The following is a 14,137-nucleotide window of genomic DNA, read 5'->3' as shown; positions in this document are numbered from 1 at the left end:
TCTACTCAACTTCCCAGTTTTTTCTTCTTATTCCAGCCCACTTGGGCAGATTTTACCCATAATTAAGCCGCCATGCAATAATTTTAAAGAGGCATTGTGAAATATTAGAAAGAGCTCACAACACTACAATAGTAAACAGCCAGGACTGCCCAGCAGCACATACAGAGCAGTTCCTCTTCCAGCTCTAGTACCAGTGGTTTTCTGCCATGAACCCCAACAAACCAGCCTGACGCAACTCTTACAGGAATGTAAGGACAAACTGAGCAGGGAGGCTGAAAAAGTTCATTTTGTTACTTTAGTTTTTAAAACAGTAGCTTACTCTCTGGGCATCACTGTTACTCTTTTGTTCTCCCCTCACCCTGATTTTAACCCTGTAGCCATCAGAGCCAATATCTCATGTTTTTCATGCTACAGTATCTGTTCCAGCTAGGAGTCCACTACAACTTTTCCCTACATAGCACCACTGCCTGGACAGATTGTCTTGTTTCTTCTTTTCAACAAAATTGCTGTTGCAGAAAATGCTACAGCACAAAGAAAGCAAAGAAACCAAACCGAAGTATTCTGGTTGAAGCCAGAAAGCTGTTCCAGCTGAAAACCAGAAAATAAGTCCTGAAGGTAAAGGTTTCTTAGGACTTCAGTCTGCTCAGCAAAATGCTTCTGGAAGGGTCATGTTCCTGAACGCTTTCTTCGAGCAGTAAAATGCAGACACAAAAGAAACTTATACAAATTAGTGTAAAAAAACCAAAACTGAAACAAGAAATCCTACCACTGGTGGGCAAATATTAGAATTTTTAACGTTTAGCTTTATTACCCAATTCACCAGTACTTTAAGTTAATTTTTCATGTGGCTCAACACTAGTTTGCAGCAGGAGGACCTTATGTGTGCAGCTGTAGCAAGAAATCAGACAGGAAATCAGCAGCATTCAGGATGTAAATAAACATCAGTCTCTGATAGCATACACTAGCCTAACTACCCCAGCAGAGTATTGCTCCATCTCTGACAAATCAATGCTTTTTGTTTTAAGTATTTTATGTACTAGCATTTTAATTTACCTTTTGATTTTATTTAATATATAAGCCAAAGACATTTTAAGAAGTCAGTGAACACAAAAATTGGCAAAGATGCCGTGAAAACATGAATACCAGATTAGCTTGCTAGAAAAATCTTATTTTAGTCCCATCTATCACAGAACATAAAAGATGCATCACAGTTTATTAAAACAAAAAGGAAACTGTTTTGCATGACCTTCATATAATAAAAGCTTCACCCTCTTAAAGAAGCTGTCTTCCTATATGTCTAAATCTTACTTTACTCCTTTGAAGTAAGAATGGAAGAATGAAATGGAAATAAAACTTTTTTTTTTTTTTTTTTAATGGGATTCTGCAATATAAGAACGTTGTGGCACTCACACCATTCTGCAATAAAGAGAACTTTGTGGCACTCACCACCACTGGACATAGACCACAATAAAAGGGATGGGGGAAGGAGTCAAGGTACAAAGTCCTGTTACCCTTCTGAGCAAATCAGCCTTGGAAAAATTGGAATGTATGCATCAAATTTCAAGCTAGGCTTGATCCAGCTTCACAGCATTGGTCCTTTCTAGCCTACTTGGTTTATATATGAGGTTGTGGGGTTTTGATTTTTTTCAATGGGCTGAGCTGGGAAAAGAGAACTCCTTATGAGTTCTTTACTGCAGGACATGTGGGAGTCTTAAGATACACAAAAAGAAAGAAAAATGTTTTCTGCAGTCACTTGGGTTAAGTGAATTAAAAGCAACTTCGAACCAAGCAAGGAGATTTGTAACTTACCTTCAAAAAAAAAAAAAAAAAGTAAGTGAGAAGAGGCACATAACTGAAAACCAATATGCTTCACCCTCAGTTTGTTGAATCCTGGGAGAGAATTACTCAGAAGATTCTTCTCCCTCTAGGTTGTGCATTTGTGGACAGCGAGTGGCTGCAGCTGCACAGGAGAGCTGGGAAGCAGCAGTGCCCCTCTGCTGCAGCTGCTGCAGTCCTGCTCACCCTGCAAGGGACAGCAGCAGCAGCAGCCTCCCAGCCCTGAGGCACAGCAGCTCTGTCAGCATCATCTGCTGCCAGGACATTTCCATCACACCCTGAGGGGCTGTGAGCACTGGGGGCCCTGTCACACACCTGTGCCACCACCAGGTGACACACGGCAGGTACCAGATCACACACCAGTTGGGTTAGGACAAGGAGTTTCATCACCTTCCATGGACAGACCTACAGATCAGTACTCCAGAAACGTGTTCTTTTCATATCTAACCAACAGCTAAGGGACATCAATTTGTTCCCACAGATTTTCCCCACAAGCTTACCCAGAGATTACTCCTTTTTTGTTGTTGTTCTCAGCAGGAGCTATTGCAGGGTTTGGATTAAATACACAATTATTTTTATGTGGTTTTCAAAAAACATTTTCTTGTGCTACATCAGTAATACTGTCTCAATCTACAAAGGCAGATAAATGAAGCTTTAGAAATTTGCTTTTAAATTAAACTTCCTAGAATAATTATAGTAAAAATTAAAAAATTACTAAGTCGGAGTCAAGATCACTGTAAAAGGCAGGGTAAAGAACCCTTGCAACATACCAGTGTGTCATACAGCCTCATACAAAAGAACAAAGTCTAACCATTTTGAACTTGAACGTTTAGCTTTAGTCCCTAGTAACATCTGCAAAGAATTTTCAGATGATCTCAGCAATGTCTTGTATCAGTATGTAAATTAAAGAGGCAGTAGTCTTTTATTGCATTCAAAATACAGCAGACTAACACGAAACACCCACCACACCAGGGTAAAGGTCAACATTTTTTCAAAAGTCGTAAAATGAATTATTTTAGAATTAAACACAAGTGCAACCACTTCTAGTTACTCTTTCACAACTTAAAGGGACAAACTGAATTGCATTATTTCTGGGCAGCCCACAAGAACCCACAACACACTGGTGACCTGGAGTGGGCTGGAGAGGCTCCTTCAGGTTAACTGGCCTTTCTCCATCTAACTCTTCACCCCCACCAAGAACTCAAACCCAGTGCTCCACACAACGAGGCACAGAACAGTGTCTCGCACCTTGGAAGTTATCAACACAGAAAGGCTCTCAAAGTTTAGACTGGCAAAATAAATACGTACAAATGGCTAAAGTAAGTAAGGCAATAAAGAATGGGGATGCCATGTGCATGTGTTTCCTGCTCCTAAGGCCTTGAGACTTATGACCAAGATCAGCTCAGTGCTCAGGGTGCCAGCAAACGGCCACTTCCTGCAGCACGTGTCCCCTCAGCTATGGCACAACTGCCACCCTAAGCTTCCTTTCTTAAGATAAGCTACTTTCTACTTAAAAGAGAACAAGGGATTCAGAATAAAATTTATAACCAACAGAATTAGACCAACATTTGAAACACCCATGTTTTTTTTACAGCTCAGTAGAGCACTGCAGTGTGATCTGATTAACCACACGCTAAGCTCTGAATCCAGCGCTCTTCAGCCTCTTGCTCGCACCAGTGCTCCTGTGAGTCCTGCCACCGCAACTGCGACCTGCAGCGCTTCAGTGCGGACACTGCAACATCCTGAACACTGACGTTCTCTTCTCACTGTTCTGAAGTCAACTTGCAGATTGCTTTGAGCAACCTTTGAAAGGCATGGTTTTAAACACCAAAAGTACTCAATATAAAATTCAAGACTATAAAACAACGTAACACTAGAAACTTAATACTACTGGACATGAGTGAAATTATCAACTGTCACAAGAGCCCAACTTTAAAAGGGCTGAGTCCCTGCAGAATGTACTTTAGAGCTTACAGTCTAGACACCATGAAAGTGCACAGAAATTAACTCATGGTCTACCTCTCATTCTATACTGAATGTAAAATAAGCTACACTTGATGGTAACTCAGTTACATCTAAAACAATTTTAAAATAGATTAAAATTGTACTATTGATACAGACAGCAAAGTTTGTTTATTTTAAGGATTATTTATAGACTGCCGGTCTCTAAGAGGAATGCATTAACTTAGTTGCTTAGAGAACATATTCCTTTCAAGCCAAGATGCAACTGGAGAGCAGCAAACATGAAAACTGACCAACAGACTTGAACTGAGGCTAGTTTCACAGCTGAAACCAGGTGTCACTACCAAATCCTTTCTCCTTTGAACTCCCTCATCTGTGTGAGTTCCATAATTCACCTTACCACCATCTGTAACAACAGCTGATGGCACAACCTGAGAGCACAGGCACCCCCAGGCAGACCTCTCCTCTGTGAGTGGCAGAGCTACTCTGTTGAAGCAGGCATCAAACTGAGGCCCCAGCTAGCAGAGAGCCAGAGGCAGCTGGCCAGCAGCTCCAGTGTGGATCCCAGAGCAGCTATCAGCCAGCCAGCTGCATGGCAGTGCAGGAATTGCTCTGTTGGTCACACTCCAGCTGGGGCTGGGAACGGAGGAGAAATACTGCAGTGACCTCCCAGGGACCCAATGCCACACTCATTCACTTGTGATGCAGCTGTGGAAGACCTGCACACCTCTCACCTGCTTTGAAGCTCTTCTGTCCCTCAGGTCTGCAGGATGTGCAGTGTGCAGCTTTCTAAAACATGAAAAAAAAATCTCTGCCATGTGCTCTAATGGGTAAGAACACCAGATTTCCCTATCTAGAAGGTGGCTTATACAAAAATTTGATTACTCTTTCAGAAGTCCAGTACTTAATACAAGATGACATGTGACTGATCCTTATCAAAAGCATAAAGCATAAAAAATCCCCAACCCCAAGAACAGGAAAAAAAATTATCCTGAATCTGTTGCCTGAAATGATCTATGTTTGTAGGTGTAGAAAACATAAAAAATTATGTCTTTAGCCAAAATAACTCTAACTTAATGTTGCTGTCAGGAAAAAGACAAAAAGAATTACTTTGTCCAAAGTTAGCATCTTAAGAATCTAAAAGGTTGAAAAAATGGCTTATGCAATCAATAAAGCCTTGCCACCACAATTTAAATTTCATTTTTTATTACTCATAAACCAAGCTTCAGCTGTGACAACAAGAGCAGGCCAAAAAGATTAGGATTGGTTTTGCTCCCTAATTTTTGGTGCTGGTGTCTATACATCTAGCCAGTGAGAAATGGAGATGTCACTTCTTTAAAAAGCCTCTTAACTCAGGGCTCTACATGAACTGGTTATTCAGAGTGAGGAAATAAAGATTCTGGGGGGCAGGACATTGTTTAAAACAGAAGAGGTGCTACATGAAAAGTGAGCACACTGAGTGTCCCAGGATCCACAAAGCAAAGCAAGAACTGGCAAGTCCATGACTGCTTAGAGATAAGATGCCCTCACACAGTTCAAACAATGCACTTTGTACCTTCTATTCCAGCCCTGCCTGCAACTGGCACCACATAAAAACCCCACCAGCTGCAGATTTAACACAGGTATGGGAAACAGCACGGGAACAGCTGGTATGGACAGGTGATCACTGCTACAGCCCAACAACTCATACTGCCCAACGCTTCCTTGATAGCTTCAGGGATGCTACAAAAGCATCAGAGATAAAAACTAGTTAAACTGGATAATGTTAGAGCAGGTATAAGTTACACATGATCACTGTAAAGACAGAAGTGATGAAACTTTTGGAACTTTTATAGGAATCCACAAACACTCTGCTCACTTTAGAGGGCACAGATGCTCACACTGGAAGAAAAAGTACAGAGAACAAAAAAAGCACATATCAACAATATCAGTAAGACAGCTCTTGGCTTTAACTGGCACTCTGTCCAAAAGGATTCAAGAAGTGCAAAATGTTTCATCCAGCAAGAATTATCTTTGTTAAAATAAATAATCTAATCTAGGAATTTCAGTTAAGAGTCTGAAATACAGTTGTGTTAGAAGCAAGTGTAGAAAGTACCTAGTGAGGCAGCAAAATCAGACCAAAAAGTCAAAGCAGAAGGTTTAAAGTTAGTGAAGTCAGTGTTAGAGACACCACTCTCAGCAGCCCCAAAACATCATTTTCATCAGAGGCTTTTTTAAACCTATGTTTTTATCCATGGAGATAAGTAAGCATGGGGGAAGTTGTGGTTTGTCATTTGCTGGTTTGTTTGAGAAGTTAAGAACATGAGAGAAGAAAGGCTGCTTTAACTTCTTACACAAATGACAAAATAGGCCTTTTTTTGAAAGGCTTTCGCTACCTATACTAACAGGCACAGCCACCTAACTTATTAAGAAAGAAAAGTATGACCTTTCTAGCACATAGCTGTTTTCTTCTCCTACATCACGCAAGGTTCTTTTAATGAATTAATTTTAATTAATTCTTTAATTCCTTCATTTGCTTTTCCTGCTTTGCATGTTCTAAGTACTCCTTTCTACATCACCTCTGCTAAGCCAGGAAAGTTCTCCCAGGAAGTTACTCTGACTGTTTCTTTTTCCTCCTTTCCATGCCTGGGTTGACACAGATACTCTGTCTTTAATCCCAGCAGAAGTCACACAATACAGACAACATATTTTGACACGGTAAAGGAAAACTATTGTTCTCTGGCAGGTGGAAGAAAGGAGGATTTTGTTGAGAGGTGTGAGGGGAGGGGAAGCAGTGTATGTGTTCCCTGGCTGACAGACACTTCAGCTTTGCCCAATTTCTTATACTCAGCCTGGTTTTCCCAATCTCCAGATGTGGGGCTAGACTCCTACTAGTTACCAATATTTTTTGATGTTGCCATACATATAAAAGGATTCCACTGACATTCAGCATCAGGGTTTATTTTCTCTGGTCCCCAAAGCAGAAGAGTCTACATGATGGCAGCAAAATTAACATGTCTTCAACCTGGTCAAGTGTTTCTTCTCTAGAAGAGAAGCCTTCTGACACATGCAGTACTTTACTTGCCTTTAACTACATACAGTGCAATCAAAAGTGTCATAGTTTACATTTAACTACATACAATCTAATCAAAAGTGTCATAGTTTACATTTAACACGAATGTTTACTATAAACCACAAGATTAAACTGATATTAGATGCAATTACTAGTCAAAAACCCTCTAAAAGGCACTAAATTACAACCCACTGCAACCTATGTTGGGACAGGAAGTTACTGACCTGAGTTTTGAGTTGCAAGTCTGGTAACTAAAAGCCTCTGGGTCAAGTTTTGGGTCCCAGAGTAAAAGAAAGACACAAAGAGTGAGAGAAGGTCCAAAGGAGGGCCACGAGGATGGTGAAGTGTCTGGAGGGGAAGCCTTACGGGGAACAGATGAGGGCACTTGGTCTGTTCAGCTTGGAGCTGGACTCGAAGATATTTGTGTGTTCATTCCAGCTCAGGATATCCTGAGTCTGTGATCCTAACTCTGTACAAAAGCCTGACACAGTCCAACTTTATTGATGTTACTATTTGTCCTAGTTTATCCACATTAGAAAAGCATCAGAGTTATTTGATATATCTAGTCAGCCTGATGACTTGACACTTAAGCTACCATAACATCCAATTAAAGATAAAAAGCAATATAATATCCTTTGAATTAAAGCCATGTAACTTCTAGCACAAAACATGAAATAAACCATCATTATAAACACTGCATTATTCTTCTTATTGTTATGAATTTTAGTTAATTTCTGAAGTAAGACAGTCTGAGATGTATTTCTACTAAAAGGATGTATTTCTACTTCAGAAGGACTAGGAAATCCATCCCAAAAAGTACATAAAAATTCCCAAACAAAAGCTGTGTCTTCAATACCTCTCTCAAAGCCTGTATGCATCAACCAAGACATTTGTTCTTACCCTTATTCAAAGTTAGTCTGTGTTCTTAACTTTGCATTCAAACCAAGTCACAAAAGCAGCTCAAAACTGCCCTCCTGTCACTCAAATAACCAGCAACACATAACCAAAACAGACCTCCATCTGCCAATTAGGAATAGGCATCAACACTCAGACATCTGTCACTGTGTTTTCACAGAGTAAAACACGCAACACAAAAGCTGCAGCAGCATTTTTAATAAAAGCCAAACAATTTCAACTCTATTGCTGGCTTGTTGCAGAATATAGTAAGGTAATACAACCTCACCAGCAGATGAAAATCTAAGTTAAGATGTCCTTTGCTATCAGCTAGGTGTTAGTATCAAATCTGAAGTTACAAGACACACAAACTTCAATGCTTTTAACCTGCTATACCTTCAGCTAAAACTTCCTGTTCAACATCAGGACAGCATCTTGCTGACCACCCACCACTGACCTTGAAAACAGAATCATTCTTCCACTTTCATATTGACCTGCACAGAACTGTCTTCTCTACACCATGTAAACCCTGTCCTAAAGAGATATCCTAGACCCACATCTCACAAGCCTCGAACACACACTTCCACTCTGTAGATATGTGTGACAGACTCACCTGAGTGTCACTGAACTCACCTCAGTCACTTCAAAGTCCAGATGACAATCAGTTTGTAGTAATGACCATTAATAAAGTACTCCTGACAATGCTTTCCTGATGCTTCCCTGCCTTCCCTTCCCTGCTCATCTATCATTGATAAGTTTTCTCCTACAGCTCCAACCATCTGGAGAAGCCCAAAAGAAATTGATTGACTAAGGACAGGAAATGCTGCAGCTTAATGGGAGGGCGGGTAACAAAAACCCAAACCTCAAGAAAGCAACAATCAGTCCTTGTCCATCATACAAATAAGTAACTGTGAAGAAGAAGAGTAGAAATATTCAATGAGGCATCATTTGACTTGAATACACTAAAACGATTTCCATTACACATTAGAGACATGGAAATTTCACTGCAAAAGGGAAGCTGGTAATTTTGCTTGACAAAGGATTTTCATAGAAGTGTTCAAAGGTCAGCACACACGTGCTTGCCTGCCAGAGTAGTGTCCTATTTTGGAAGATGTAGACTAAGGAAAAGTTACTTCTGTAAAATCAACAAATGGTTTCAACTCTCAGATACAGTGCTATCTTGTGAGCAACTTCCTGCCAAATGCTGATATCATCCTGGATTAAAAAAATAAATACGACAAATTTTGTTTCTGTCAGCAAGCCTTTGTACTAAATCAGAAATGCTATCAGCTACAAAGATTCAACTTTACACTCATAGAAACCAGCTGATACAAAAAAAGCTGAAAGGAATGCAAAAAATAAATCTTATTATTTCAAATTATAAACCAAATCCAGTTTTACCAGACACCACTACTTGAACAGCAAGTTCAGATACTTAGAAACTGCTAAATTAATGCTTCTGATTCTTGTGTATCGCACTGAAACTACTAGCAAAACGCTCATGAGATATTCCAAGATAAGTTTTGCTTTAGGAGTTGCTAAGTATGAAAATGAGCTGACTCAACTGCATTTTACTTTCCATGTAATGTGCAAAAGCAGAAGTTTCCACCCAGAAAGCAAACTAAACAACACAACCTTACATAACACACTCCCATTGTAAAAAAAAAGTTTTATCCCATGTTCACAGTGAAAAGCTGATCCTCACTAGGGACCACAGCAGCATTATGCCTCGCCAGCACTTTCAGAAATTCTGACAGAGCTACAGAGCCCTGTAGAAAAAATTAAAAGCTGCTGAAGGACAAGGACCTGTCGTGTCTAAAGTTGCTTAAGGCCAATCTGTGCTTTTACAGAGTCAAAATGCATCGCTTTGAATAATCCAAAGGTCACTGGTTCACTTCTCATAATGGGCAGCAAAGTCTGCTGAAGGTATTAGTTATGCCAGGTAGTGAAGACAAAGACATGAAGGCTCTTGTACCAACAGTCACTCAAAAAAAGAACAAAAAAAGTCTGACGAATTATAAATACATATGCATTGCGCTTTTATCACACTTCTTATGCAACTGCTGGCCATGGGGCACCAGGCTGGAAGTCCCTGATGTCTGAACCAGTCCAACGTTGATTATGATTATGAGCATGACCAAAGTCTCAAGGAGAAAAGTCAAAGGAGCATTTCCTGACCTCCAAGCAATCTACACGGATGCTGTAGCCTTACAGGCACATTTTGCATGACAGCAAAACAGAAGGGGTCTGTGAAGTATAATACACCTCGAATACACCACGCACAATGACAAAGTAACTACAATTCATTACAATTCATGTGATTTCTACAATATGAGCACTGAGGAGAAGTAAAGCAATTAGTCTATATAAAGTAGTATTTCCATATCTCCCTCCTAACTTTAGTTTTTTCCTTTTGGAAAGTGTTTCCATTGTTTTGGTAACTGGAGTGCTGTAGTTTAACCCTGGTTAAACTACAGAAGAACAATAGGAGTGGGAAATTATAAGGAAGTTATCTGGTACTTGGATATGATGTGGGCCCTTTCATTAGGGCAACAGAGAGTGCTTTAACTTCTGGACCTAAAATCTAAGAAGAAAGTTTAAACTGGCAAAAATTTAACCCAATCATAGTTAAAAAAAAAAAAATCTGAATGACTCATCTCACAAAGAGCATGTAAGTACATAAGACTAAACAATAAAATTTGATGTCAACACATCTCAAACATACGCCTTCTTAGACTTCTACAGTAAAACCAAGTCTGATCTTGTTAGGAGAGACACACCAGAGGAGAACTGAGGGCACATAATATCACAAATCACTGTTAACTGAACACACATCATAAGCACCATCCTACTGCAGGATCCACTTCATGGAGAACACACAAACCAAACAGCCTGGCAGCTCATACTCCAGGAAAACTCTGTATTTAATGAGAAATGCTCATCTGGGCACCTTAAACTTGAACTGGCAGGGCAGCCTGTTTGGGAGAAGCACAGCATCCCTGTGCCTCCCTCCACAGCACGGTTAACTATGACTTATCAGTCACGGAAAAAAAGCAGAATTGTTAAAAATGGAATTCCCCCAAGCTCATCAGATAGACCAGATATGACTGTAAAATCAACTAGCACTGAGAAGAGAGAAAGGGCACAGGAGCACATCTTCAAGAACAGATTACAGCCACATGACAGAGCTACAAGTAACACACGCAATCCACGACAAAGACTGAAACAACTCCAAGTATTTTTATTCAAGCATAGGTCAGCACTTTTATGAACAGTTTCACTATTTCCTGCATTGTCAACTTTCCTGCTTGGAGGTTCTTTGCTAAAAAATAAAAGGGGACTAGAGCTATAAGAAGGAATACGTAACTGTGAAATCACAACTATTACCTATAGAATTAAAAGTACACCTCAGTTATTAATAAGTTTCTTCAAGATGACTTGTTTTGAAAACACGGCACTTGCACAAACAAATATAAAGGAAGGAAATGAGAGCAAATCCTATATTTACTGAATAAGGTAAGAAAAAACAACAGCATATTCACAGTCCTGAAGACTTCAAAGTGAATCAGTGAGGGGAAAAAAAAAATCTATCAAGGGGCTGAGCAGTTCAAGAAACATCAAGAAAATGGTTGGAAGACAGACACACCCATTTATGTTAGCTATCTCTTCAGAAGTATAAAGAAGCAGCACAGTACCAAAGCAGGCTTTTTCTTTTTTTTTAATGATACAGCATTTATGAATGTTTATTAAGCCTTTTATCTACCACAGGTACAGAATAATAAATGTTAAGGTAAAATGCTACTCAGGCCTTAATCGGCTGGTGTTACTGATACAGCATTTTGAAAATGGTTGCAGAGAGAAATGTGCCAGAAAAATGCAGAAAAACTGTTCTTAAAGCATTAGAAATCACGCCACACCTAATTTAGTCAATCACATGTGCCTAAATAAAGATTGTTTCTTCCTTGTGCGCCAAACTCAGCAAAATAAAATGTCTGAAAAGGACAGGGCATTAGGGTAACATAAAACAAGTTACGCACTATTTCACCTTATCTTTAAAGCAATTTCTTTTCAAGAGAGTCTACTTATTCTCTTAGTGTTATTTTTTTAAGTCAGCATTAGTTTAGCCCTCCTAAATACTAGTAACCTCCACTGCACTTTTCCCCTTCATCCCCAAAACTGTGTACTTCACTTTAAAAGTGACCTCAGCTACAAGTAGCTGAACATAAATCTCAAGTCATGCCGCACTATAGTTTCAATTCAATTCTATCTCAGTGAAGGCCTTGAAAATTTTGCTTATGTTTATTTCAGCAGTGTATTTTAAAACTGACAAGTCTGACAAAAATATAAGTCACAACCACCTGTTTTGATATATCACACTTCACTGTCATTAAAAAAGGTTAGTGAAGCTTAGAAACGAACCCTTTTTCACAACCAAATTCAGGACAAAACTCAACATTTGTCGAGGAGCTCGAATGCAACTACTCCAAATCTCAAAACCGTGAGTACACAGACGCATTAGAAGCGTGCAGGGAAGAACTGAGAGTCGAACCACCTGCCCCGAGCGTTCAGTCACTGCCACCGTGCAGCTCGGCACGAGCCACAGGCAGCCCCAGCAACCCTTCACCACTTTCTGAACATCCGCACCCCAACACGAGTCGCCCCACACCGGGAGAGCCCCAGAAGCGGCGGTTCTGCCTGAGGCCAGCAGCGCTGCGGGATCGGCGCGGGGATCCGACCGCCCCGGGAAGGGGCCGCGGGCTCCCCTCGCCCCGGGAAGGGGCCGCGGGCTCCCCTCGCCCCGGGAAGGGGCCGCGGGCTCCGCGCGCGGCACCACAGCGGCGGCAGCACGGCCCGGCCCGGCCCAACTGTTGCTGCGGCGGGCACGGCAGGCGCCGGGGCCGCTGCAGGAGCGGATCGCACCCTGCGGGCCCCGCCAGGGCCGCGGCACCTTCCTCCGCCGGACAATCCCTCCCGAGCGCTGCCGCGCTGGGCTATCGCTGCCCCCGGCCCCCGGTCCCGTACGGGGCCCGGCACGGCCCGACCGCGGCCCCGACACGGGCGGTGCCCCCGGCCCTTCCCTCCCTCCCTCCGCGCTCGGCCCGGGCAGGACCCCTCTCCCGCCGGGATGGCGGCGCCCGGCCGCGGCCCCTCACCGATGGTGGAGATGAAGGTGGTGTTGAAGGCGTCCTCGCTGAAGCGGAAGAGCAGGCAGGTCTTGCCCACGCCCGAGTCCCCGATCAGCAGCAGCTTGAACAGATAGTCGTAAGTCTTCGCCATCTTCGCCTGGGCTCGGCTCGCCGCCGCAGCAGGAGGGGGCGAACGCGGGACGGAAGGAGGGCGGGACTCCGGCGGGAGGGCCGGGAGGGAAGGAGGGGAAGGAGGGGAAGGAAGGGAGATCTGGCCGGCGGAGGGAGGCGGCGCTGCGGGCGCGTCACGGCGCCGGAACCGCCGGGCCCGACGGGGGCTGTGGTCCGCAGGCTGTGGTCCGCGGTCCGCAGGCCCGGCGCTCACCCACCGGGATCGGGGCGCTGCTGTCGCTGCGCGGTCCCCCCGGGCTCACTTCTCTCTCGAACCTAGCAGGAGTTGTCAGCAGAGTCAGGTAGCTCTGTGTTCAAGTTAAATAACGGCAAAATACTCTCACGTCACCACTGAGTGAGTCTAGTGTGCCGCCTCAGAAGTTTACATGTTGCCCTGGGCGCGTCAACTCAGGAAGAAACTTGTGCGCACAACACAAAAATTATTTTCATGTTGTCTCACTGCAAACGGGGGTATTCTACAAGAGATCTGCTCTAGAGCAATTGAAACGCTTTCCCCCATCTTTTTTCCGCTAATAATCTCTTGGTGTGAGGCAGCCTCATTATGCATTCATTATAGCGTGTTCCCCACAGGATGTCACAAGGCGCTATAAAAATAAATAGCACTACTGAAACACTTCAAAATGACAACAAGGACTTACTGCTTTAATTTAATCTAAAAATTGTAGCCTTCAGACAAGCTATAAACAGAACTCTCTAACACTATAAATCACTAGAACAGTTCTCAGTTCCCTCTTAGCAAAAATAGGAAAAAGATTTCCCCAAATCATTCATTAAAGTTTCTGTTGGTTGTAACCCAGCCTACTTGTAAATGGTCCTTTCTCACTTTTGGGGTTTTTTGTTTTGGTTTGGTTTTTTTTCTTATATGTGTGTTAACTTCACAAATATTTATACTGAATTCTATAGAGAATCAAACAAAATTAGTTTTGAATATTAAAGCTCTCTCATACATGGTTAGCCTCCTGCAAGCACACAAAAAAATCACCTCATGCTATTAAACAACAATTTGATGGCGTGAAATAGGACCAAGCCAGTCTAGTGCCTGGCTACTGCTGTATTTGTGCACTGAGGAATTACT

The 14,137-nt window shown here is 42.2% G+C and overlaps 1 protein-coding gene across 10 annotated transcripts in view; it reads right to left on the bottom strand.

The window, feature by feature from the left end:
* RAB8B (RAB8B, member RAS oncogene family) overlaps positions 1-13,147 on the bottom strand; it is a 29,522-nt gene extending 16,375 nt beyond the window's left edge. For 5 of the 10 annotated variants that reach the window (XR_005955268.1, XR_005955271.1, XR_005955269.1 and 2 more), the window contains exon 1: positions 12,898-13,147. Coding sequence is in view for 6 of the 10 variants with exons in the window: in XM_041468903.1 (XP_041324837.1) it covers positions 12,898-13,021 (124 nt within the window). In the remaining 4 variants the exon portion in view is untranslated. The remainder of the gene's footprint in view (positions 1-12,897) is intronic. The other 5 variants (XM_041468909.1, XM_041468906.1, XM_041468908.1 and 2 more) reach the window with 3 other exon arrangements.
* Positions 13,148-14,137: the final 990 nt, after the last annotated feature.

The sequence above is a fragment of the Pyrgilauda ruficollis genome, unplaced genomic scaffold, assembly GCF_017590135.1.
Source record: "Pyrgilauda ruficollis isolate IOZ18807 unplaced genomic scaffold, ASM1759013v1 scaffold23, whole genome shotgun sequence".
NCBI lineage: Eukaryota > Metazoa > Chordata > Aves > Passeriformes > Passeridae > Pyrgilauda > Pyrgilauda ruficollis.
This window is presented reverse-complemented; position numbering and strand designations above follow the sequence as displayed.